The sequence below is a fragment of the Rhinoraja longicauda genome, chromosome 12, assembly GCF_053455715.1.
Source record: "Rhinoraja longicauda isolate Sanriku21f chromosome 12, sRhiLon1.1, whole genome shotgun sequence".
In the NCBI taxonomy this organism is placed as follows: Eukaryota; Metazoa; Chordata; class Chondrichthyes; order Rajiformes; family Arhynchobatidae; genus Rhinoraja; species Rhinoraja longicauda.
The window spans coordinates 36,335,379-36,363,101 of NC_135964.1; the positions used below are offsets into that span (position 1 = coordinate 36,335,379).

The 27,723-nt window shown below is 41.0% G+C and overlaps 1 protein-coding gene across 1 annotated transcript; it reads right to left on the bottom strand.

Moving 5' to 3' along the window:
- Positions 1–219: 219 nt before the first annotated feature.
- LOC144598913 (synapse-associated protein 1-like) lies at positions 220–27,723 on the bottom strand. The gene is made up of 9 exons (XM_078409490.1): positions 27,480–27,723; positions 20,290–20,408; positions 19,078–19,144; positions 17,631–17,704; positions 15,854–15,993; positions 7,859–8,004; positions 7,011–7,069; positions 6,742–6,883; positions 220–3,293 (listed from the first exon to the last, which is right to left on the bottom strand). The coding sequence occupies exons 1-9, from the start codon at positions 27,622–27,624 to the stop codon at positions 3,169–3,171; spliced, it is 1,017 nt and encodes a 338-aa protein (XP_078265616.1). The 5' UTR covers positions 27,625–27,723; the 3' UTR covers positions 220–3,168.

Below are 27,723 nucleotides of genomic sequence, written 5' to 3' on the forward strand. Positions count from 1 at the left end.
ATTTCAATGAAACTTCTTCCATTAGCACCAAAGGGACGAAGGCGAGTAAGGTGGGCCTAAAATTGTCACGCTATCGTGTACCGTTTTCGCTGTAGTTCAGGAACAAACAAAACAAACGAGAGTTTTAGTACATAGATTATTGACTGTTTATTCACTGCACTAAACTGAGGGTTTGGAAAGTGCAAAATTATTATTTTTTAAAATTATTTTGAACTGGTTTTAAAACTGGCTCGAAGTTGGCTTATCTTACACGAACATAATTTTAAAACAATTTCTCACATTCAAATATGCATTGCTTTCCAAAAAAAATCATACAATCTCAATATTAAATGCAACTGGAAACAAGGCATACTTAGAACATATGCATGACTTCCAATTCACCATAGCAAACGTCAATACAATACTCTCAGAATTACTCTTACTAATTTCACCCACTTTTGTTGTGGTAACGCAAGCGTTCAAATAATTTCTGCGTTATGCTTTTCTTGAATTCTTTGCCTAATTGGCACATGGAAAATGATAAAGCGAGCTCTCGGTGACAAGTTAAGCAGTAAAAACAGGTACCCTTGCAAACATTCATTGTTACTGCGACAAGCATGTAAGCTTCTAGGCTGAAGGGTCTTGATCCGAAACGACACCCATTGCCTATCCCCCCCGAGATGCTGCCTGTCTCGCTGAGTTACTCCATCTTTTTGTGTCTATCTTATTAGACAATAGATAATAGGTGCAGGAGTAGGCCACTTGGTCCTTCGAGCCAGCACCGCCATTCACTGTGATCATGGCTGATCACACAATCAGTACTCTATTACTGCAGTTTAAACCAGCATCTGGAGTTCCTTCCTACACAAGCTTCTATTCTATTGGTCTGGAAAAGCTACTTGGTTTGTCCAAATTTGTTGATGTGACTCATTTTGGTCTGAGGAGGTATTAATCATTGTGTTTCTCTCTTGTTATGTCTCTGCGTTCTAGTTGCGGTAACATCACTTCGCACGGAGCTTCCTTTCGCGATAGAAGTTGTAATACAAGTTTATAAAACGAGAAAGTACCACTTTTCCCTCCCCACCCTGCTTGCTTGTCCTTTCTAGCGAATCCATTGCTCTCCCTAACCATTGCAGTCTTGAGCTCCGCATCACTCAGCCGCATAGTATAAGACAGCAGTTCGAGATGTTCAGCTATCATGGCCGTTGCCAGAGTGGTGACATGTATTCCTGCAAGGCATTGGGATACAAAAATAGTTTCGCATCTGGGTGCTGCGATATCTGGCAGCAGAAACAAAAGGGACAGGGTAAGTCAACTCAGTAACAGAGGAATTATTTCCACAATAGACTGCCCCTGCTAAACCTCTTTGGACTGGCTGGCGTCCACCGAGACAGATCATTACATCTGTAATGTCAACTTTTGCTTCTCTTTTTCTAATTAGCTTAATTAATTAGTGTGCAGCCTTTTGCACTGACAAGTTATGAATTCTTTCTCAATTATTTTTTTATCTAAATCTGTGCCAAATTTCAAGTAGATACTAGAGATGGGCCACAAAAGTTAAAATCTAGACACGTTCGATGTTCGGCCTGCGGTCTAAATGAGGGAGTGAGAGAAACAGAAAGAGATAGGATAAAGCACCACAAGGACAAGATAGCAAGCAATGTGCGATGGTAAAAACATTGCTTACAATTTTGAACCATTTTGGTTCATTTGCATTTATCATTTACATTCTAATATGAATTTATTTCAAATATGCATAAAAGAACAATAAAATATAATAAATAAAATGAATCGAAAGAACTTTTTATTAAGCATTCATAAGTTTCACTTAGCTTGGAAATAAAACTTTGTACAACTTAAAAGCAAATCAAATTTTTATCCAAGCCTTGTGTTGTGTTGAAACATAGACATAGAAACAAAGTGCATTTTACTGAAACACCCGAAGACCTCATTTTTAGGAAAGAGTACTGAATCCAGACTGGAATGCAATAAAAATGCCAAAATCCAAATCATAACAAATAATTTACCGACTTTTTCTGTTGTTCATCACAAAGATGAGAGGTCAGCCCAGAACATGTTAACAAATGATAAATAAGAGAAAAATGACAACTTAGGCTAGAATGTTTAAATCACTGAGGGCATAAATGTTTGAGTAGGGAACTATTATGAAAATGTAAGTGCTTTTAATCATTAATAGCTTTCAGAATTAAAATGAATACAGGGTTTATATTTGACACAAAAATATAAATAGCAAAGCAAAATTATAAATATATCTACATTTCCAGCCTTCCAAGTGTGACTAATATTTTTTTGGCAAAAATTAAATTACATACATTATGCAATTTTCCACAATGTTGAGTGAATTTTAAAGAAATGCACCCAAACACAATTTAAAAAAAAATCCCATAAAAATCAAGAGATTATGTTTATTTGGAAAACACACAGATTGTGGAACAATTGCAGTTCATCAGATTTTACTTCAGAAAATGAAAAGCAGACCTATATATTTTATATTAATCTATATGCATGGCAATCATTTTGGATTATTTCAGAACTAATCTGATTTATAGGTCTGAAAAAAAAAAATCAGGCTCTATTTCCCACATACCATTTTTAATTCAGTTCAGTTAAATTTTTATTACATCCATAACAGTTAGATAGCTTCCTTAAGTTAATTACCATTTAATTAGGATTGAAAAGGGGAACAAACAAAATTGCTTCCCCATCATAAATCTATTTGAACGAGACAAATATTTTGTATTCAGATTAGTTCATTCTCACATGCACCAAGGTGCAATGAAAACCCTGATTCACATGAAGCATGTAAAAAAATTATTGGTCTCTGGTGTACATAACAATGAACTAATCAGAACACAAAATATCTGCCTGTTGCAATATTCACCTACAAATCACTATTACACCTGCATTGAATGCATGTAAAATTAATGGTGGATATAAACACAGAATGCATAAATCCCTGTAATTAGAAATACAACTTTCTCACCTGCCTTGAGAACAAAGAGGTAAATTACTCTGAATTATAGATGAATCATTCGCCCCATTTTATTAAGAATAATTCTCAAACTAAAAAAGTTTTCTTTTCAGGTGACTGTGAAGAAAATTCAAAAATCATGCTGGTCCCGGTCAGTTTTGTGCCGGCCAAAGTACTGGAGAGCAACATTGTTCAGTTCAACCCTCAGTTTGTAATAGTTCTTCAATTTCCTTATCCCAATTTTCATCTGCTTTTTCTGTCTCAGCCACTACTTCAAAATCTTGAAGTTCCTGCTGCAGTTCCCTCTCCCAGTCAGCAGATGCTGTTGAAAAATGAAGCTTGTGATAAATGGATGCATTTGAAGCAAAATTCACAATCTGTAGGAGTCAAAGAGTCTAACAGCATGAAAATAGGCCCTTCAGCCCAAATTGTCCATGCCGACCAAGATGCTCCAAAGCTAGTCTCATTTGCCTGTATATTCCCAAATCCCTCTAAACCTATCCATATGTACCTGTCCAAGTGTTTTTTAAATGTTTTTGTACCTGCCTCAACTCCCTCCTTGGGCAACTCATTGCATATAGCCATCACCCTCGGGGTGAAAAAGTTGACCATCAGGTTCCTATTAAATCTTTCCACATACTTGAATCCCTTCTTCTGGGTAAAATACACTATGCATACCCTATCAATTCCCCACATGATTTTATACACCTTTATGAAGGTCATATGAAGAGCCTCCTGTGCTCCAAGGAATAAAGTTCTAGCTTGCCTAATCTCTCCCTATAGTTTAGGCCCTCGAGTCCTGACAACATCCTTGCATAACTTCGCTGCACTATTTTCAGCTTAATGACATACTTCATACAACAGGGTGACCAAAGCTGAACACAATACACCAAATGTGGCCTCACCAACTACTGTACCACAACGTCCCAAATTCTATACTCAATATTCTGACTGACGTACCAGAAGCCTTATTTACCATCCTATCTACCTGTGATGGTACTTTCAGGGAACTGTGTACCTGTACTGCTAGATTCTCATATGCAATGAAAACCCTTATTCACATGAAGCACTCTGCTCTACGATACTTCCCAGAGCCTTGTTATTCGCTTGTCAAGGCCATGCCTGCACTGTTTGAACATCCCAAAATGCAATACCTCACACGTATCTGCATTAAATATAATATACAATAATGTTCTTGAATGTTGTTTTAAGAATTAAAAGCACAAACAGGCCACTTGGCTGTCAAGCCTGCTCCACCAGTTAATACAATCGTGGCTGAATTAATTGCAATTCCCACTCCAGATTCCATCCACTCAGGGTAACCTTTCATCTCTTTCAAAAATCTATCTACCAATACCTTCAAGGATTCAAGGACTTTGCTTCCAAAGTCTCAGACAAAAATGTATTTCATTTGTTTCTTAAATAGGAGATTCTAATTTTTAAATAGTGATGTATGTTCTAAATTATACCACTGCCCACCTTCCCCCGGGACATAGGTTTAAGGTGAAAGGGAAAAGCTTTAATAAGAACTCAAGGGGCAACTTTTTCCTACACCGAGGGTGGTGGCTATATGGAACAAGCTGCCGGAGGTGGTGTGTAGGAAGGAACTGCAGATGCTGGGTTAATCTGAAGAAGGGTCTCGACCCGAAACGTCACCCATTCCGTCTCTCCAGAGATGCTGCCTGTCCCGCTGAGTTACTCCAGCATTTTGTGCCAGAGGAGGTAGTTGAGGCAGGTACTATAACAACATTTAAAAACATTAAACATCTATAACTAACTACCGGTGCAGCCCCCCCCCCTCAACCGGAAGTGCCGGCACCTCCTTAGCTGATGACCTGAACTCTTCTTACGCACGGTTCGAGACGGGTAACATCACCCTTAGCTTGCCGTCTAAAAACAACACCGACAGGGCACTGGCTAGCGAGGCTGGAGGGGGATCCACCGCCGGGGATGTGCACACATTCTCGGTGTCCGAGCATGACGTGAGGAGGGCTCTGACACCTGTGAACACGAGGAAAGCTGGAGGCTCTGATGGTATGGCTGCGCGAGTACTAAAGTTTTGTGCTATTCAGCTTGCTCCAGTGCTCACCACAATATTTAACCTCTCCTTGGCAAAGTCCGTGGTCCCTGCATGCTTCAAAAGATCCATTATTGTACTGGTGCCAAAGAATGCCTCTCCAGCTTGTTTGGACGACTACCGATCGGTGGCCCTCACCTCGGTTGTCATGAAATGCTTCGAGAGACTAATCAAGAAGCACATCTGTGCCCTCCTTCCTCGCAACATGGACCCACTACAGTTCGCATACCGTCCGAACAGATCCACGGATGATGCGGTCTCCCAGGTTCTGCACACCGCTCTCTCTCATCTGGACAGCCAGAAGGGGGGGCTATGTGAGGATGCTGTTCATTGACTTTAGTTCAGCTTTCAATACCATAGTCCCCACCAGACTGGCTGAGAAGCTGCTGGAACTGGGGCTTAACACTCCTCTGTGTGCCTGGGTCCTGGACTTTCTCACCGCCAGGCCCCAAGTGGTCAGGATGGGGGAACACACATCTAGCCCCCTCACCCTGAACACAGGATCCCCCCAGGGTTGCGTCCTTAGCCCCCTACTGTACTCCCTGTACACACATGACTGTGTGGCCAGGTTCAGCTCAAACTCCATCATCAAGTTTGCTGATGACACTGTGGTGGTGGGACGGATCTCCGACAACGATGAGAAGGCCTACCGGGAGGAGGTGGCTGATCTGGCACTCTGGTGTCAGCTTTAAATACCTGGGAGTCCACATCAAAGAGGATCTGACATGGACAACACACATTCCCACACTGGTGGGTAAGGCAAGCCAGTGCCTTTACCACCTTAGACAGCTGAGGAAATTCAGAGTGTCTCTGAGGATCCTTAAATGCTTCTACTCTGAGAGCATCCTGTCCGGCAACATCACAGTCTGGTTTGGGAACAGCTCTGCCCAGGACAGGAAGGCCCTGCAGAGAGTACTGTGTTCGGCAGAATGCACCATGGGAACTACACTCCCATCAGGAGGTGCAGATCGAGAGCAAGCAAGATTATGAGGGACCCCTGCCACCCCAGCAACAGACTGTTCCAGCTGCTACGGTCAGGCAAACGCCTCCGCTGTCACGTTGTGAAAACAGAGGATGAGACGGAGTTTCTTCCCACAGGCCATCAGGACTGTTAACTATTATAACTCCAGGGACTAAATTTTCTTTTCTGTATTAATTTTAATTTATATGCTGTAATTGTATTATTTTTTTGTTGCATAATCCGCAGGCATTGCCACTTTCATTTCACTGCACATCGTGTATGTGTATGTGACAAATAAACTTGACTTGACTTGGACACAGGGACAGGGATAGGAAAAGTTTAGAGATATGGGCCTAACACAGGCAGGTGAGATGAGTGCAGAGGGGGCATCTTGGTCGGCATGGGCAAGTTGGGCCAAAGGGCTTGTTTCCAAGCTGTATCTTTTTGATTTGTCAAAGATTAAGAAGCAAATGTTCTGTTCTTCAAGGCATAAAATGTATTAAAACGAGATCTTTAAGTAAATAACAAATTACATGATAGCTACAAAATATAGAAAGCCAATTCTGGAAAACATTTTCAGCATTACTATATTAGGTATACTGGCTACATTTCTATGCAACTGATTAAACAATATATGGTTTAGATAAAAACAATTAAATCTTCTAATTGACACTTAATTGAAGAAAAATGTGGGGAAAAAAATAGCAGCAATTGCTATTAAGTTTGTGTCACCTTCTTTTGAATCAACATCCTTTTTATCCAACACCAGCTGTTCAATTTCTTTCCGTAGATCCTCTTGGTTCAAATTGCATCCATCGTAAGCATCACTAATAAATTCTGTAGTACCTGGACTTGTAGAAATTTCTTCCTCCTCCTGACAGGAAGAGAATGAAATAAAATCTTTTTGCGGATTACTTCAAGAAGCAATAAGTGCTTACATTAATGGGCAAAACCAAAGCATTCAACGGAAGTAATAAGCTATGCTCATCAAAATATGTTACCTCTTGAGATTCTGCTTGAGTTTTGATTGGAAATGGTGGTGTTTTTGACCTCATTGTTTCTGAAAAGTCAAAACATTTATTATAAATTATTCATTGCTCAATAACAAGTGTAAATAATATGATTATAAAGATTTTCAGAATCCAATGCAGGAGATAAAATGCTTTGCATTTAATTGATGATGTACATAGGGAGTTAAGCCTAAAAATAATCGGTCTTATCAATATAAAATACTGTCAAATTGCCATGCTGGGAAAAGTTGGCAAACCATGATCAAATCCACTGACTAAACACAATAACAATTATATTTTTGAAATTGTGACGCATATCATTTGAGATTCTTGACTGGATTCTAGTTTTTTTACAAATCACAAAACAGGTGATTTGGAATATATTTACCCTGCAAGAAGACTCCTGATAGCATTCACCCCAAATTATATATCCCCCTCCCCCCCACACACGTGAAGGACATTCTACACTTAAAGTGATCATTCTCTGCAGGTAAAGGTGCCAATAAGACTGGGGGGATTATTTTTGAAGGATAGCTACTGTCAATACAAATGGCATTGGTTACTAGCCAGCTGTGAACTGTTTCACCTCCACTTAAACAATCAGAAAACCGCTGGCAGCCTATTTTAACAGAGCTACACATTTTTCCCCTCCAATCAGGCCCAAGGTAAAGGTAGAATTGGTGCTGGAAGTTGGGGAAAACTCCTTTGAAGACCCAGTTCAAAATGAAATTGAGGAAACATAACTGGAACATTCTAAAGGGTACATAAAGTACAAATTTACTCAGAGGGGTTCATTGTATGAAGAATATAATTTGTCTACATTCTGCAGGCACTATTACCTGTCAAATGAGAATCTGCATTGCTATCTTCCCTCTCCTCTTGGTCAACTGCCTGTTGTTGAGCAGCTAAAGCAGTAAGCTGTGCTGATTGTTTGATAAGTGACACTCTGTAAAAGTAGTTTGTCCAAAACACTTCTTCCTTCACACTGGAAGAGAAACAGGTCATTATAAAGCAAAGCATTGTATTTTAAATAGATTGAGTATATATTGCATTCTTCAAAATGAACACTTTGTTGACAATTCAGCCTCAGGAATGTTTCAGCACATGAAATTAAGTAGTCATTGATCATATTTCTTTCTTCAATAACAATGTTATCCAATGTTATAAGTCGATGCTTCTTGGTAGGGAAAAGGTTTGTTCAACCTCCCACTAAGGAAACATTTTTTTTTTTTAACAAAGTTTATTTCTGATTTTTATTAATACAGCTTTGATAATTCAATGCATGAACACATTAATGCTGATAAGTATCCCCCCACCCACCACCAGCAATACCATTCAATATACTAAACATTAAAAAAAGGGAGAAAAAAAGGAGAAAAAAAAACCCAGAGGAGGGAAGCAGAAAAATCGGAATGTTAAGACATATCAGGGACCATTCTAATATTTCAATTCCACTCTTAATTACATACACACATATCAAAGACGCTACCCAACCATAAAATTATCAGAGCCTAAAGCATCAATACAACTAAGAAAAGGTTGCCATATCAATGTAAACTTGTCAGCTGATTCCCTAACAGTATACCTAATCTTCTCCAATTTAATAAAATACAACATATCCCTAATCCACTGTGCAAATGTTGGAGGGTTACAATCTTTCCATCTGATCAGGATTTGTCGTCTGGCCACCATCGTGGCAAAAGACAAAAGATTTCGTTTATTATTATTTAATGCAAGATTTTGTGTTACCACACCGAATAAAGCAAGGGGGGGCTGATGGTTCCAAAGATTCATTGGTAGTTTGGGAGAGCATATCAAATATTAATTGCCAAAAATTAGATAACTTAGGACAATCCCAAAACATGTGAATTGAAGTGGCTTGGTTCTGCCTGCAACGGTCACACGTGGAGTCTATATTGGGTGTAAATTGGGCTAGCTTAGCTTTGGTCCAGTGCAATCGGTGGAAAATCTTAAACTGCATAACAGTATGCTTCATGCATATCGAAGATGTGTATATACCCCCAATCATCTTTGACCAGATAAAGTCTGAAATTGTCATGCCCAGATCCCTTTCCCACTGCTCTTTTAGGGAGTTAAGACTTGTCATGTTTTCTTTTATTAGTAAAGAATAGATGTCACCTATCTTTCCCTTTCTGATTGATGTAATGTTATTAATTGAGTCTAGGAGTGTGTCTAAGGGCTGTGAATGGAATTGAGTGATATTAGAAGATATGAAACTACGAATTTGCATATACCTAAAGAAGTGTGACCTAGAGATATTGAATTTCTGAACAATCTGTGCAAAAGATGCAAACAAACCATTTATAAACATGTCTTTAAATGAACAGACCCCATGATTGAGCCAAGCACTGAATGAAGCATCTGTCGAAGGTGGCAGAAATGCATGGTTCGTTAGGAAACATTTTGTTGTTATTTTGGAAACTCAACCAAATTTCACTATTTTTAAAACAAATTTCTCAAAAGCACTGCATTATTGAAGGCAACATCTTTTGTCTCTAATGCTGTGCAGTCTCAGCAAAATCTGATTAATTAATTTTGAAAAACATTATGCTTTATGGTTAGATATTAAGCAGGTTTTATAATTACAGTGGGATAAAATACAAACACAATCCTTAAAAAAAAAAATGCTGGAGGAACTCAGCAGATTGAGCATCTGTGGAGGGACAGGAAATATTGACGTTATGTGAATTTCTGAACAATCTGTGCAAAAGATGCAAACAAACCATTTATAAACATGTCTTTAAATGAACAGACCCCATGATTGAGCCAAGCACTGAATGAAGCATCTGTCGAAGGTGGCAGAAATGCATGGTTCGTTAGGAAACATTTTGTTGTTATTTTGGAAACTCAACCAAATTTCACTATTTTTAAAACAAATTTCTCAAAAGCACTGCATTATTGAAGGCAGCATCTTTTGTCTCTAATGCTGTGCAGTCTCAGCAAAATCTGATTAATTAATTTTGAAAAACATTATGCTTTATGGTTAGATATTAAGCAGGTTTTATAATTACAGTGGGATAAAATACAAACACAATCCTTAAAAAAAAAAATGCTGGAGGAACTCAGCAGATTGAGCATCTGTGGAGGGACAGGAAATATTGACGTTATGTGTCAAAAATTTGCTTCAGAACCGGTGGCAGGATCAGCACCACTGGTTGTCGACAATTTGTTTCTTCCATAGATGCTACTTGACCCAGAGTCCCTCCAGCTGATATGTTGCTTTTTTGCTCCAGATTCCAGCATCTGTGATCTCTTGTAACCCCCGCTCTCATGCACTACTTTAGTCATACACCAAGAAGTGAGACTTGACACAAGTATGTAACTATATTGACTCTCTTTTCTATGTTTTGTGATACTTGGCAGCTACAACAGTCTTGATCACTTTCTATAGTCATAGTAATAGTGTGGAAACAGGCCCTTCAGCCCAACTTTCCCACTCCGGCCAAACTGTCCCAGCTACACTAGTCTAGTTACACCTTCCTGCGTTTGGTCCTTATCCCTCCAATACTGTCCAATCCAAGTACCTGTCTAACTGTTTCTTAAACAATGGGATAGTCCCACCCTCAACTACCTCCTCTGGCAACTCGTTCCATACACTCACCACACTTTGTGTGAAAAAGTTACCTCTTGGATTCCTATTAAATCTTTTCCCCTTCACCTTGAACCTATGCCCTCTGGTCCTCTACTCTGGGCAAGAGATTCTGTGCATCTCCCCGATCTATTCCTCTCATGATTTTGCACACCTCTATATCACCCCTCATCCTCCTGCACCCCAAGGAATAGAGAACCAACCTACTCAACCTCTCCCCATAGCTCACACCCTCTAGTCCTTGCAACATCCTGGTAAATCTTTTCTGATCCCTTTCAAGCGTGACAATATCTTTCCAAATAACATGGTGCCCAGAACTGAACACAATATTCTAAATGCGGTCTCACCAATGTCTTATGCAACTGCAACATGACCTCCCGACTTCTATACTCAATACTCTGACTGATGAAGGCCAATGTGCCAAAAGCCTTTTTGACCACCTGATCTACCTGCGATTTGACATTCAACGAACCATGCACCTGCACTCCTAGATCCCTCTGCCCGACAACACTCCTCAGAGGCCTACCATTTACTGTGTAGGTCCCACCCTTGTTAGAGTCCCAAAATGCAACACCTCACACTTCTGTATTAAATTCCATCAACCATTCCTCAGCCCACCTGCCCAATCGATCCAGATCCTGCTGCAATCTTTCACAACCATCTTCAGTATCTGCAAAACCACTCACTTTTGTATCAGCAAACTTGCTAATCTTGCCCTGTATGTTCACTAACTTCAAATAGCCCTTGCTTTCCCTCTCTCTCCATCCCCTCCCCTTCCAAGTTCTCCCACTAGTCTTACGGTCTCCAACTACATTCTATCTCTGTCCCACCCACTTCCCTGACATCAGTCTGAAGAAGGGTCTCGACCTGAAATGTCACCCATTCCTTCTCCAGATATGCTGTCTGTCCCACTGAGTTACTCTAGCATTTTGTGTCTACCTTCGATTTAAACCAGCATCTGCAGTGTTTTCCTACACACTAATCACAGGCCTCCAGTCCGAGAAGCAACCTTCCACCATCACCCTCTGCTTCCTTCCATGGAGCCAATTTGTTATCCATTCAGCTATCTCTACTTGGATCCCATGCGATCTAACCTTCCAGAGCAGCCGACCATGCGGAACCTTGTCAAATGCCTTACTGAAATCCAAGTACACAACATCTACAGCTCTGCCCTCATTTACTTTTTTAGTCACGTCTTCAAAAAAACAATCAGATTTGTGAGACACGACCTCCCACGTACAAAATCATGCTGACTATCCCTAATCAGCCCTTGCCTATCCAAATGAATGTATAACCTATCCCTCAGAATACTTTCTAATAACTTTCCAACTATAGATGTTAAGCTCACTGGCCTATAGTTCCCAGCATTTTCCCTGCAGCCCTTCTTGAAAAGAGGCACAACATTTGCCACCCTCCAGTCTTCCGGAACCTCTCCTGTACTTAAGGGCGACATGTGAATTTCAACCAGGAGCTCCAGCAATGTCCTCGGATATATCTGATCAGGGCCTGGAGATTTGTCTGCCTTCATACACGATAGTACCTTCAGTACCTCTTTGACAGTAACCCCGACTGCTCTCAAGACACTTCCATTGACTACCCCAAGTTCCACCGTCCTACTGTTTTTCTCCTCGGTATATACAGAGGAGAAATACCTATTGAGGACCTTGCCCATCTCCTGTGGTTCCACACAGGTGACCACTTTGATTTCTGAGGTCCCACTCTCTCTCTCTAGTTACCCTTTTCCACCATATATATTTATAAAATCTTTTGGGATTGTCAATGCTACCCGCCAGAGCTATCTCCTGGCCCCTTTTTACCCTTCCGATCTTTTACCGTTTACTCCTTAGTTCCTGAAACTCCTCCAGGGATGCACTTGATCCCAGCTGCCTCTACCTGTCCCAAGCATCCTTCTTGTTTTTGACCAATGCCTCAATTTCCCTTGTCAGCCAAGCTTCCTTATGTTTGCCTGCTTTACCCTTCACTCGAACGTGCATATCCTGAGCTTTTGTCAGCACACTTTTGAAAAACATCCCACTTGGCTGATGTTCCTTTCCCCTCAAATAACCTGCTCCAGTAAACTTGAGCAAGTCCTTCTCTCATACCCTCAAAGTTGGCCTTACCCCAGTTGAGCATTTTAACTTGTGGACCCTCTCCGTCCCTATCCATAACTATCTTAAACTTAATCGAACTGTGGTCACTGGTCCCAAACACTTCATTAACTTGCCCTTCCCAATTTCCCAATACTAATAATAATAATAATAATGTATTTTATTTATATAGCGCTTTTCATATACTCAAAGACGCTTTACAGAGATTTAGAGAACATAGGGAAATTAATAAATAGATAAATAAGTAAATAAATAAACGAATAGAGAAAGGAGACAGAAGGTGAGGTGAGCTTCAGTGGTTGAAGGCAGTACTGAACAGGTGAGACTTCAGCGATGTTTTGAATGTGGTGAGTGTGGAGGAGTCTCTAACGTTTTGGGGTAGTGAGTTCCATAGGGTGGGAGCAGCGATGGAGAAAGCCCTGTCCCCCCAGGATCTGAGTTTGGTCCGGATGTGGGGGGGATAGGAGATTGGCAGCAGCAGAGCGGAGGGTGCAGGTGGGAGTGTGCCTGTGGAGGAGGTCGGTCAGGTAGGATGGGGCCAGGTTATGGAGGGCTTTGTAGGTTATGAGGAGGATTTTGTACTGGATTCTCTGGGGGATGAGGAGCCAGTGGAGTTTATAAAGGACGGGGGTGATATGGTCACGGATCGGGGTGTGGGTGAGTAGACGGGCAGCGGAGTTTTGAATGTATTGAAGTTTACTGATGATTTTTGAGGGTGCGCCATAGAGGAGGCTGTTGCAGTAGTCCAGACGGGAGGTGATGAAGGCGTGGATGAGGGTTTCTGCAGCTGTGGAGGAGAGGGATGGACGGAGACGGGCAATGTTTTTGAGGTGGAAGAAGGCTGTCTTTGTGATGTGTTTGATGTGTTTGTCGAAGGAGATCTAGATCCAGTGCTGTTGCCCACTCGTGTGTAGGGGCCTCTACATACTGCTTAAGAAAATTCTCCTGAACACTTTTGAACCCTTCACACTATGATTTTCTCAGTCAATATTGGGAAAGTTAAAATCCCCTTCAATAACCTTATTTGACCTGCAGCTGTCTGCAATCTCCTGGCATATTGTTCTTCTAATTCCCGTTGTCAGTTCGAGGGGCTGTAGTACACCCCCAACAAGGTGATTATCCCTTTCCTGTTCCTCAGCTCCATCCATATAGTCTCACTAGACAAATTGTCCGTAATTTCACCTCTGACCACTGCCGTAACATTCTCCTTAACCAACAATATAACCCCCCCCCTCCTCTTTTTCCCTCACCCCTGTCTCTCCTGAAGCACCTATACATTGAACAATGAACAATTGAAGCCTCCAGTCTTGCCTCTCCCTTAACCAGGTTTTAGTCATGGCTCAACATCGACAAGGTCCCACATAGAAGATTTGTGGGCAAAATTAGAGCACATGGTATTGGGGCTCGGGTACTGACATGGATAGAAAATTGGTTGACAGACAGAAAGCAATGAGTGGGGTAAATGGGTCCCTTTCAGAATGGCAGGCAGTGACTAGTGGGGTACTGCAAGGCACGGTGCTGGGACCGCTGCTATTTACAATATACATTAATGACTTGGATGAAGGGATTAAAAGTACCATTAGCAAATTTGCAGATGATACAAAGCTGGGTGGTAGTGTGAGCTGCGAGGAAGATGTTATGAGGTTGCAGGGTGACTTGGACAGGTTGTGTGAGTGGGCGGATGCATGGCAGATGCAGTTTAATGTGGATAGGTGTGAGGTTATCCACTTTGGTGGTAAGAATAAGAAGGCAGATTATTATCTGAATGGTGTCAAGTTAGGAAAAGGGGACGTACAACGAGATCTGGGTGTCCTCGTGCATCAGTCACTGAAGCATGCAGATACAGCAGGCAGTGAAGAAAGCCAATGGAATGTTGCTCCTGAGTATAGGAGCAAAGAGGTCCTTCTGCAGTTGTATAGGGCCCTCGTGAGACCGCAACTGGAGTACTGTGTGCAGTTTTGGTCTCCAAATTTGAGGAACGATATTCTTGCTATTGAAGGCGTGCAGCGTAGGTTTACTAGGTTAATTCCCAGAATGGCAGGACTGTCATATGTTGAAAGACTGGAGCGGCTAGGCTTGTATACTGGAATTTACAAGGATGAGAGTGGATCTTATCGAAACATATAAGATTATTAAGGGGTTGGACACGTTAGAGGCAGGAAACATGTTCCCAATGTTGGGGGAGTCCGGAACCAGGGGCCACAGTTTAAGAATAAGGGGTAGGCCATTTAGAACGGAGATAAGGAAAAACTTTTTCAGTCAGTGAGTTGTAAATCTGTGGAATTCACTGCCTCAGAAGGCAGTGGAGGCCAATTCTCTGAATGCATTCAAGAGAGAGCTAGATAGAGCTCTTAAGGATAGCGGAGTCAGGGGGTATGGGGAGAAGGCAGGAACGGGGTACTGATAGAGAATGATCAGCAATGATCACATTGAATGGTGGTGCTGGCTCGAAGGGCCGAATGGCCTACTCCTGCACCTATTGATGTTGGTATCCCTCCAGTTAAGGTGCAACCTGTCCCTTTTGTACAAGTCACCCCTGCCCCAGAAGAGATCCCAATGATCCAGAAATCTAAATCCCTGTCCCCGCACCAATTCCTCAGCCACACATTCATTTCCCCCATCTTCCTGTTCTTACCTTCACTAGCAAGAGGTACTGGAAGTAATCCTGAAATCACTACCCTGGAGGTCTTGCTTTTCAGTCTTTTACCCAATTCCCTAAACTCGTGTTGCAGAACCTCCTTCCTCTTCCTACCTATATCGTTTGTGCCAACATGCACAACCTCTGGCTGTTCCCCCTCCCTTTTGAGGATGCCGTGCAGCCGCTCCAAGATGTCCTAGACCTGGAGTCTCACCTGCCGCCGCTTTCTCACTTTGGTGAAACCACGCTCAATCTATCGGGCTGTTCCAGATATCCCCTCTTCATTTACAACTCGCTTAATCTGTTAACAGCTCTACAGCAAATTCTTATTCTGTATGTAAACTACATGCAAATAGGATATCCTACTAGTTATAAGTTATTATATACATTATTAAAAGAGATATACAACAATTTTGAGCTGGCCTTTGCTCCATTCTGGCTTTTTTTTTAGCATGCACAGTATAAGTGTAAGACTTACAGCTTTGGAACAAGATCAAATCGCATTCTGTTCAGGAGTTCATCTTCCTGAAGCATTACAACAGCAACAGGGTACATTTGATCAAAGTCAAAATTAAATTGAACTCCTGCTGGAGGGTCTCGAAGAAAGTTTCTTCTCTCCTATCAACATAAAAACTTAGTTGAGTTTGACTTGATAATATTTATGTATTGTATTATCCGATTCGATAGCATGCAAAACAAAACTTTGTGCTGTACCTTGAGACACATGACCATAATAAGCCTAAAGGGATACCATATCAAAACTACTAGAGCATGCATGCAGATAAAGACTCGACCTATAAATTACCACAGTTGAATCAATGAATAAAATCCAATTTACTCTGATAAAAAACAGTCTGGGTGGTCTTTGAATATACATAACCACAGGTGGGCTGGAATAAGCTTCTGGGAGTAAAAAAAAAGTTTGATCTTAAATTGGAAAACTGCAAATTCTTTTTACATTTGGTGGTATATCAGGTAACTCGGAGAGGGCCTATCAGAACAAAAAAAAAATCAGGTATCAAAGAATGTGAGTTTGACACACTCGGGGGCAATTTACAGAGGACAATTAATCTATAAACCCGCATGTCGTTGGGATGTGAGAGGAAACCGGAGCACCCGGAGAGGCCCACTCATTCACAGGGAGAACATGCAAACTTGTCACACACAGCCCCAGGTCAGGATCGAACCAGGGTCTCTGGTGCTGTGAGGCAGCGGCTTGGCCAGCTGCACTACTGTTATCATCAGCTTCACAAGTTGAAGTGGCATCATTGAACATCTTGGTTTAACCTATCTTGTGGCTCTAGATAGTAAACTCAGTGTGACTTCCATTCAGTGCGATTTATTTTGTGCCTGTTCCAACCAAACAAAAAAATGTTTGCAAACATACTGGTGACAATAATCAGTGCAAGATAATGAGAATGACTTTAAGGAAAATATGGGACAGGAATTTATATTGAGGGGATAAAATCAAGATACCCGTGCTCCCCGAACTCACCCACGTTTCCCGCGCTCCCCAAAACTCACCAGTTTTTCCCCGCGCTCCATGAAACTAAACACATTTCCCTAGCTCCCTGTGTTTCCTGCACTCTCCAAAAACGTCACTGCCTGTTTCCCCAGCTCCCCAGAAACCCATCTTTCCTGCCTCCCTCGAACCTCCCCCTTCTTTTTCCACCTTCACTCAAAACTCCCTAGTCTGTTTCTCTCAATCCCTTGAAGCGTATTTCCTTGAACTCTCTTGAAAGTTACTGGGATCACTAGAAAATTATTCTATTGCATAAGATCTAAAAATAAGTGTGTTGGAGTGTATTTATAGGAACACTCTCCAATAACTTGGAAAGTCTGCTATTTCATCACTAAAGTCCAGAGCATGCCAGATTAACAGTTTCATTTTACAGTGGCACTAGTAGTAGTAGGAGAGTTGCTGCCTTATAACGCCAGAGACCCGAGATTCGATCCTGACTATGGGTGCTGTCTGTATGGAGTTTGCACGTTCGCCATAACTGCGTGGGGTTTCTCTGGTTTCCTCCCACATTCCAAAGATGTGCAGGTTTGTTGGTTATTTGGCTTCTGCAAATAGTACCTAGTGTGTAGGATAGAACTAGTGTTTGGGTAAGCACTGGTCAGCATGGACTCAGTGGACCGAAGGGACTATTTCCACGCTGTATCTCTAAACTAAACATTAAAATCTTGGATCATCGACATATTGACATTATTTCACAAATTCAATTAAAAAAAATTGAGAATATCAGACATACTGCTGATAATGCTAAGATTTGCTGCTGAATAGTTTCTTCTTCACTGTATCCAACCCAAGGAGCTACTGCAGCATCTGTAAAAATTACAAAGTATTGTGTTTGCAATGGTAATTTATCTTAATAAGACCGTGCGATGATTACAGTTTATCAAGAATTTCTCTAACTAAAATGATTTTGTAATATAGAAAAATTTCAAACTACATTTATAACTGCAACTTCAAAATGGTTCTAGTTTTTGTTTAGAAACAAAACACTGCAAATGCCGGAATCTTGAGTAATAACCAATCTGTTGGAGGAACTCGGTGGGGTGATCAGTATCCGTGGAGCAAAATGGACAATATTCCGGGTGGGACCTTCACCTGGACTGGAAGATAGCCAATAGTGGTGAGTGGGGAAGAGTGGCACAAGAAGTGGCAAGCAAAAGGTAGATCAAGGTGAAGTGGGGTCGATTGGCAGAATGGTGTAATAAATCATTTTTTGAGGTTGCAAGCCAAACTCCATAAAAGCATTGGGCTAATCCTCTAGCCATATCTCATCAATCTGGAATACTACTAATACTTTCACTTTGCATTAAACCAGTAAAGAATAAACATTGAACTCAAATAAAATATAAAGAAAGTGTTTGAGAATCTTTACAGTCTAATGCACATTTTCAGAATTTAATTTCCAAAGCACACAAAAAATAGTGGAACACCATGAAATAGAAAACAAGGTTTCTTTAATCATCTGAAATCACACAGAGCACTTTTACTATTTTATAATTTGCCTTCCCATAAATGAGATAATGGCATCATGCAAGTATGAAGTTTCTATTTTAAATTTAATTCTATTTACAATATTAATATATTATATTAATTTTTTTAACCTTCTCTCTACTGGATTTCCTGCCTTTTAGATAATAGCAAATATAGTGAATGCTTTAAAAACATATAATTACATGTAGCACATGGATGATCACAGCACCAATAACTTCGATTCTGGCCTTAGGTGATGTCTTTGTGGAGTTTGCACATTCTCACTGTGACCATGTGTGTTTCTTCCATGTGTTCCGGTTTCCCCCCACAACCCAAAGATTTGTGGATTTGCAGGTAAATCAGCCTCTGTAAATTACCCATTGTAGGAGTCGTGGCGAAAGTGGGATACCATAGAACTAGTGTGAACGGGCAATCAATGATCAATGTGGACTTGGTGGGGCCGTAGGGCCTTTTTCCATGCTGTATCTTTCAATCAATTAAAATATAACTTGGCTGAAGAAAAGCAATCGACAGTGGCAAATTGAAGATATTTTAGTGCAGACAACTGATCTATCACAGCGCAATAAACCAGGATGACAAAATAATTTGATCAAATAAGCAAATCATCACAATAATGGCATTAAAGAATCAAGTACTGAATATTCTAAGATATAAATATATGTAAATAAAAACTATTTATAAGTAGTAAGCACCTGTTTTCTTTACCAGCTTTTCTTGCACAAACTTGTCTTGTTCCTTTTGAAAATCTCCAATGATAGTCTAAAATGTAAAAAAAATAGCTCATTCCCACACTAAGTGAAAACATTTGAACATAAAAGTCAATATCAGTTGCATAAAATTCTTAATTCACCTTTATGTATCAGTACGTGCTTCATAAATGACTTGGGAAAACTAAAACAATTTATTTTTAAAAGTGTTAGTGCTACAATTTAAATGGAAATAACTTTTTTGATGCCTTTAAGATACCAATAATGTTTTGCAAAGTTACAGTTGAGCTTTGCATCATTAAACAACAATGAAATTCAAGGCTTATACATAATATGAATGCCATGAAACCAACCTGGGTATTTAGTGTTTATTTTACAATAAAAAAATGTTAAATAAGGAATTATATTTAGTTTTTTAAATGAGAAATTACAATAGAGTTTCTGCTATTATCAAATTAATCCATGTCCAACTGGTCACACCAGATATTAAATTAAAGAAATGAGAGCAAATTGGATTATTACAATCTTTAAAGTTATGTCGAAAATGCTGCCCAAAGTGGAAAATATTTTCATATTAAAATCGCAAGAATGGCTTTTATGTAAAGAAATTTTAAAATCCCCTTTTACCAGTATTTATAAAATTGCACTAATGCTACTAATTGTAAATATGTAAAACATATTATAATTTAAAAGTGAGATCAGTGGAGTGATTACATTCTATTGCACAAACCTATTGTGCCGGTTCTTGGAATACATTACACGAGAATATCTCTACTCTTACCTATTTGTTAATTTAAAGGGTATAATGATCCACATTTCCAAATCTATTACTTCTACTGTGCAGAAGAACAAGGGCAGGAGATACCCCCCGCGCCCCCCCCCCCCCACACACACACATATATATCTGCATTCATTTTGCATAACTAGCTCTAAATACATGAACCACCTACCCAATAATTCCATGCAAGTACCGGGTGACTGCAGTAAGTCATGGCATTGACCGTCCACCGTTTTTTCATTAACAATTAGGGATGGACAATAAATACTGGCAGTGCCAATTACTTCTTCCAAATGAATAAAAGCAAAAAATAAATTCCTCAAGCTGCCATGTTAGCTGCAATAATCAATATAGTTCAGTACTTAATGTCAACTCGTGAATTGTAGAAATCCAATTTAATGTCCATGAAAGGTACAAACCTTGTCAATCACACCATCAATGTTTCCTTCTTCCACAGATTTCTTTATTGTTTGTGCAGTCTCAACCACTGATTCAGATATCCTTTTTGTAGCTGCAGTGGCAAAACTGAACAGATAATCTGAGCAGGAGAAAATACAAATCAGATATTGCAATTAAACTTTTCACATGTATAATCAAACTTAAACCGTGTTATTAAAAGGCTCAGTAAGAGCCTGACTGATCCACCGATTTTGATCTACAGAAATACAAATCATAGAGGGGAGGGGGAGGGGGGAACAGGGAGAGGGGAGTGGGGAGGAGAGGGTGCTGCACCAATGCAGGAGAGGTTTGGGCCCAACGGGTCCACTTGGTCTAGTCTATAATAAAATCAGATTTCCTGGAGAGAATTTTCATGTCGCAAATTGAACTAAAGAAATGGAAAGGGATCAAGCCAGGAGACATCATAGAATCAACCCGCTTTACAATAGCCAACACTTGCCTTGATTTTTGCTTCATCTCCTAAAATGACTCAGTGCAACTGCAACTATTTTGCTGTGACAATAAGTTACTAAACAGAGAATCTTAAGCTGTTAAGTAAATATTTGATGATATGAAAGATGCTGCCTGCTATCAGACTGCATTTCTCTCACAGATGTGGTCTTGCAGAACTACTTTTGGAAATTGGATAAATTTAGCAAGCCAGGCTCTGAGTTGACACCCATTTTCGGTAATTCCATGGATTAGCTCTCACCAACTACCAACGCTGCTGCTGAGACAGTCAAATGGTTTCTTCAATTTTGTCCATCTATCTTATTAATCCTCTTCGGCTTCTCTTACCTCTAACTGTACGATACCTGACTTTTCTATTGCATTGTATATCTGCATTGCATTTCTCAAATATCAAGTTTGTGCTCAAGAACATGTATTAAGGAAACAAACAGATTTTATTTGATCTTCAACTGGTTCTCCCATTCTCAAAATGCATAAGAATTTTGAGCAGTCTACTCTGGTACCACGTCAATCTTTTCCCTCTTATTCTCTTATAAAGTTAAGCTACCAATACCCGTGTAGTGCTACTGAAAAACCAATGTTCTTATTATGCTTATTTTAGCTTTTATAGTAAAATCTGCTTCATTACTGTGATCAACCAAATGGTGTAATCCTTTTTAACACAGAGCTTCTCATTTCTTTAGTACACCCCATCTGTTCTGACCTCCAGTCACAGCTTCTACTTCGCTCTCTTGGTCATTACAGCTTTGATTGTGATAATTTTGACATGCAAATAACGAATTAACGGTCTCATTCTTTTTGCTGGCTTTTGTAGGTTTTCTTGGGCTTTCCTTACTTATGATTTATAGCGTATATGGATTTCTTACATTATTAATATTTCAGCATCAATCTCTTCCAGTCCAGGACTCTAGCAACTAACCACATGCAACTGCATGGATCTTACAGTAGTTTCGAATAAACTGGGGAAAGAAAGGTATACCAGAACATCAGATTCGAGTGTACAAGGTTGAAGACTAGTTCGATGTTGGAAAAGCTCCCAGGTTCATTTACAAGATAAACCATGAACATGGGGGAACTAGAAGAGATGTGCTTCTACGATTACGAAATTTTGATCATCTGTGCTGCATTATCATTTTAGTTAAAAATGTTATGTTTGTTCTGAACCACATGTGGGCAGTCTTTGATAAAATAATGACATTGCTAACTTTCCAACGAAATTAAGCCTTGCTGGAATCAACAAATAAACCACATAGTGTGGCGGACACGGAGCTGTCCGTCCAAGAATGAGGCAGCACACTGAGTTATCCACCACTTTATTCCGTGTGTCGCACCCTCCTTCCCAACTCTCTTATCTCCTGCTCTTGGACTCCTCGTGACCTCTCACGAGCCGAAGGTTATGTACTGTGTGTGGCCCACTACCAGGGGCTGCTACAATAGCATATCTAATTCATTTTCCTATCAGATGGCTGTGTTTCTGCATGAGAGGAAAACAGTGACTGAAGATACCAGGAAAAGGATCCAAAAGCTGATTTGTGAAATTTGACAACCAAGATATTAGCAAACCAAACTAGATAGACATTTATTGATCCCACATTACCAACCGTTATCCTTTTCTGCAATGCAGCATGTTATGAAATGTGATTCTTCTCTCCGTTCGTATGCCGTCCCTCTGATTATGGACACCAGTTCTGTGGGATTGATGAGACCAACATGCTACCTGCAGATTGCTAAATATGGGGGCAGCAGCAGCCTGGTGGGAAATTAATCTGGGAGGTGGTGCTTTCCTTCTACTGTATTTGTAATATACCAGGCTTTGTGTTCCAGATGGTGGACTGAAGTAATCAACACCACTCCAAATGCTCCTCTATTTTGAACAGGCTTGGGCCTACAATTCCCAGTAATTGGTGGGGATGACACAATCTTTCACAATGCTTTGATAACATCCTGTTAAGCGACAGAGCTTGCAGCATTTGTTTTCAGAATCACCGCTGACCATTTGAACAACATAGACTGGAGCCCACTGGGTGTAGTTATGGTCTTAATGCTGGGGTTGTTGACTTGAGGGAGGTCGCTGATGCATGGTATTCGACAGCTAACGCCAACACTGTCTCCACAATATCCTTCAAATCCAATGAGAGTATAAACATCAATGAAACAATTACATTCCTGACTGTACAAAAAACATTTACAAAGTTGGACAAGCATTTTTTTAAATTCCTCTGTATATTTTGATTGCAATTTGGCCTGGCTCACAATATTATCCACCAATGCCTATTAGGTAAAAGGGAGTTTCCATAAACAGTGTTCATCTAATAAATTTAAACTTTACCAACACGCCTCAGCCCTACAAATTAGCCATTCATTATATGGCTGCAATGCTGACATAATCCATTCTCTCAACTGAATGACGGGCTAGTGTTTACAGTCAAACTATCGTTTAATTTTTTAAAAATAATATACAAAAGAAACAAGCAGAAATATTGACATAATACTTAAATTCCGATGTGACATTTAAATATGTTGAATTGAAAGATAAATATTTTGGAAGTGCTCTTCTCTCAAATTCAGCCAACAGGGACTATATGACATGTTCTGTAAGTGAATTGAGAGTATCCATGCAGAAACCCAGCTTCTATCTGGGCAGCTAGTTAGCATTCAGATTTAGCTTCAGATACAAAATCTGAATCACAATATCAACTTTATAATATTGTGAAAAATATAAAAGTATTGATTATACGATGTACTGGTGAGCAAATGGCACTTGACAGCATCTTCAACAATCTTCAGCTACATTTTGGTCTCTGAGCAGACCAGATCAATGGTGCAGTAATTAGCAGATGTGTGGTATGTGGGAGGTTGTGTCGCACAAATCTGATTGATATTTTGAAGACATGACCAAAAAGGTCGATGAGGGCAGAGCTGTAGATGTTGTGTACATGGATTTCAATAAGGCATTTGACAAGATTCTGCATGGTAGGCTGCTCTAGAAGATTAGATCGCATAGGATCCAAGGAGGGATAGCTGAATAGATAGCAAATTGGCTCCATGGAAGGACAAAGAGGGTGATGGTGGAACGTTGCTTCTTGGACTGGAGGCCTGTGATTAGTGGTGTACCTCAGAGTTCGGTGCTGGGCCCTTTACTGTTAGTCATCTACATTAATGATTTGGATGAGATCATACAGGGCAAGATTAGCAAGTTTGCTGATGATACAAAAGTGGGTGGTTTTGCAGATACTGAAGATGGTTGTGAAAGATTGGATCTGGATCAATTGGCCAGGTGGGCTGAAGAATGGTTGATGGAATTTGATACAGAGGAGTGTGAGGTGTTGCAATTTGGAATATCTAACAAGGGCAGGACCTACACAGTGAATGGTAGGCCACTGGTGAGTGTTGTAGAGCAGAGGGATCTAGGAATGCAGGTGCATGGTTCGTTGAAGGTCGAGTCACAGGTAGATCAGGTGGTCAAAAAGGCTTTTGGCATATTGACCTTCATCAGTCAGAGTACTGAGTATAGAAGTTGGGAGGTCATTTTGCAGTTGGTGAGTCCGCAAGTAGAATATTGTGTTAAGTTCTGGGCACCATGTTATTATAGGAACAATATTCTCAAGCTTGAAAGGGTTCAAAGAAGATTTAAAGGATGTTGCCAGGACTAGAGGGTGTGAGCTTTCGGGAGAGGTTGAGTAACAGGTTGTGTGAGTGGGCGGATGCATGGCAGATGCAGTTTAATGTGGATAAGTGTGAGGTTATCCACGTTGGTGGTAAGAATAGGAAGGCAGAGTATTATCTGAATGGTGTCAAGTTAGGAATAGGGGACGTACAACGAGATCTGGGTGTCCTAGTGCATCAGTCACTGAAAGGAAGCATGCAGGTACAGCAGGCAGTGAAGAACGTCAATGGAATGTTGGCCTTCATAACAAGAGGAGTTGAGTATAGGAGCAAAGAGCTCCTTCTGCAGTTGTACAGGGCCCTAGTGAGATTGCACCTGGAGTACTGTGTGCAGTTTTGGTCTCCAAATTTGAGGAAGGATATTCTTGCTATTGAGAGCACGCAGTGTAGGTTTACTAGGTTAATTCCCGGAATGGCGGGACTATCATGTTGAAAGACTGGAGCGACTAGGCTTGTATACACTGGAATTTGGAAGGATGAGAGGAGATCTTATCGAAACATACAAGATTATTAAGGGGTTGGACACGTTAGAGGCAGGAAACATGTTCTCAATGTTGGGAGAGTCCAGAACAAGGGGCCACAGTTTAAGAATAAGGGGTAGGCCATTTAGAACTGAGATGAGGAAAAACTTTTTCAGTCAGAGTTGTGAATCTGTGGAATTCTCTGCCTCAGAAGGCAGTGGAGGCCAATTCTCTGAATGCATTCAAGAGAGAGCTAGATAGAGCTCTTAAGGATAGCGGAGTCAGGGGGTATGGGGAGAAGGCAGGAACGGGGTACTGATCGAGAATGATCAGCCATGATCACAATGAATGCTGGCTCGAAGGATCGAATGGCCTCCTCCTGCACCTATTGTCTATTGTCTATTGTGCGTAGGCTGGGCCTCTATTCTTCAAACAAATGACTTGAAATTTACAGGAAATAAGAGAAAACTTCAGAAATAAATTAGTTGGGCAAAAACTTGCTCTGAAATGACATTGGAAAGTAAGTCCAAAGAAAATTTTAAAATCTATTCAATATATTAAAAAGCAGGTAAGGAACAAATTCCCTGAGGTACTTGAGGGGTAACCTATGCATGGAGTTAGGCAATACGAGTCAGATCATAAATGAGTACTTCTCAATGGTATTCACCAGGGAGATGAACATGGAGGCTGCAAATTAACGAAGGGGTACATTGATATCCTGGATACTTGTGTGTATCAGGTGGGAGAAAGTAATGTCAGAAATATAGGAGCACATTAGGGTGAATAAAACTCCAGTCAGACTATCCCAGATGTTAAGGAATGCAAGAGATGAGATTGCTAGGGCTCTGACAAGTATACTTTCATCTTTGTTAGGCATTAACGAGGTAATAGAAAACGGGAGGATAGCTAATTCATCACCTGTCCAGAAAGGACAAGAATAAATTACAGGCCTGTGAGACTTACAACAGTGGTAGGAAGGTTGTTGGAGAAGATTCTGTTGGATACGTTTACAGTAATCAGTAGTAAAGAAAGCAAACTCAATGCTAGCATTTATATCAAGAGGGCTTGCATATCAAAACAGGGATGGAATGCTGAGGCTCCATAAGGCGCTGGTAAAGCCGCAATTGGAATATTGTGAGCAATTTAGGGCACCGTACCCGAGGGTCCAGAGGATGTTTACAAGAATGATCCCAGGAATGAGTAGGTTAACATATGATGAACATTTGTCGGCACTGGGCCTGTACTCGCTGGAGTTTAGAAGAATGAACGGGGACCTCATTGAAACATATAGAATAGTGAAAGGCTTGGATAGAGTGGATGTGGAGTGGATGTTTCCACTGGTGGGGGAGTCTAGGACTAGAGGTCATAGTCTCAGAATTAAAGGATGTTTAGTCTAGGACTAGAGGTCATAGTCTCAGAATTAAAGGATGTTCTTTTAGCAAGGAGATGAGGTGGTGCATTTAGTCAGAGGGTGGTGAATCTGTGGAATTTGCCACAGAAAGCTGTGGAGGCCAAGTCCATGGATATTTTTAAGGCAGATAGATTCTTGATTAGTACAGATGTTAGAGGTTATGGGGAGAAGGCAGGAGAATGGGATTAGGAGGGAGAGATAGATCAGCCATGATTGAATTGTGGAGTAGACTTGATGGGCTGAATGGCCTAACCCTACTCCTATCATTTATGACATTCACATGGAAAGGCAGGAATTAACTAGGAGTCAGCATTGTTGAATGCAGGAGAATGGATAAACTGAGTTTTTATGAGGCTCATAGCAGTTATAGAAGTTTATAAAATTATGGGGGGTATAGATAGAATAATCAGAATCTTTTTCCCCCATGGCATGAAATAGAGGGCACAAGTTTAAGGTGAGGGTGATTTTTTTTTTACGGAGATCTGAGAGTTGAGTTTTCCAAAAAAAGTGTGGTGAATATCTTGAATGAATTGTCAGAAAATAAAGTAGAATGTGATAGTTATAATGTTTACCAGGCATTTGAACAGATACTTGGAAAAGTAAAGGATACGGGCCTAATGTGGGGCAAATGGAATTAGCAGTCAGGCTTTATGGTTTGCACTGGATTGCCTAAGGTCCCGTTTCTGTGTAGTACACTCATCTAATTCAAACTGATAAGTTTTCCAAGAGTCTGAAGGAGGGTCTCGACCTGAAACGTCACCCATTCCTTCTCTCCCGAGATGCTGCTTGACCTGCTGAGTTACTCCAGCATTTTGTGTCTACCTTAAGTTTTCCAAGGGTACACTTTAACTAGATACAAATTTGAAATATCAGTTAAAAGTGTGTAACAATGAGTGTTAAGAAATGTTAATGGAGCTTTCAGTTCTTGCAGACCCGAAATATTACCATTTTCGGGCGAGGGGAGTGCAGGGAGGGCGAGGGGAGTGCAGGGAGGGCGAGGGGAGTGCAGGGAGGGCGCGGCGAGCACGGGAGGGAGGGGCGAGGCGAGCACGGGAGGGAGGGGCGAGGCGAGCACGGGAGGGAGGGGCGGCTCAGCTGCGGTTGGGCTCAGCGACCCCGCAGCCCGGGCCGGAGGACGCCCCAGCGCCGACATCAGACTCACCGCCCAGCCCCTTGACCTGGCTCATCGCCTCAGGGGGAGCGTCTCCGGCCGCCGTTCCCTCTCCGGGGTCGCTCGGTGGTGACGGCGACGGAGGCGGCAGCAGCGGCTCCTCCAGCCCAAACCAAGTACCGACCGTCCGAAACATCGTCCCGGCCTTGCCCGGTGATGCGGCGCCGCACGGGAGCGCCCGGCCGTCACCTCAGCGAAAGGGCTGCCAAGCTTCCGCGCATGCGTCCTACCCAGC

What these genes read in the sequence shown, in the direction of transcription:
- LOC144598913 (XM_078409490.1), bottom strand. Translation starts at nt 27,624, where the DNA reads ATGTTTCGGACGGTCGGTACTTGGTTTGGGCTGGAGGAGCCGCTGCTG. An exon ending in TGCAGATTCTCATTTGACAG is followed by an intron (nt 7,070 to 7,858) that starts GTAATAGTGCCT and finishes TTGACTTTTCAG; the next exon opens with AAACAATGAGGTCAAAAACA. An exon ending in CTCAAGCAGAATCTCAAGAG is followed by an intron (nt 6,884 to 7,010) that starts GTAACATATTTT and finishes TCTTCCTGTCAG; the next exon opens with GAGGAGGAAGAAATTTCTAC.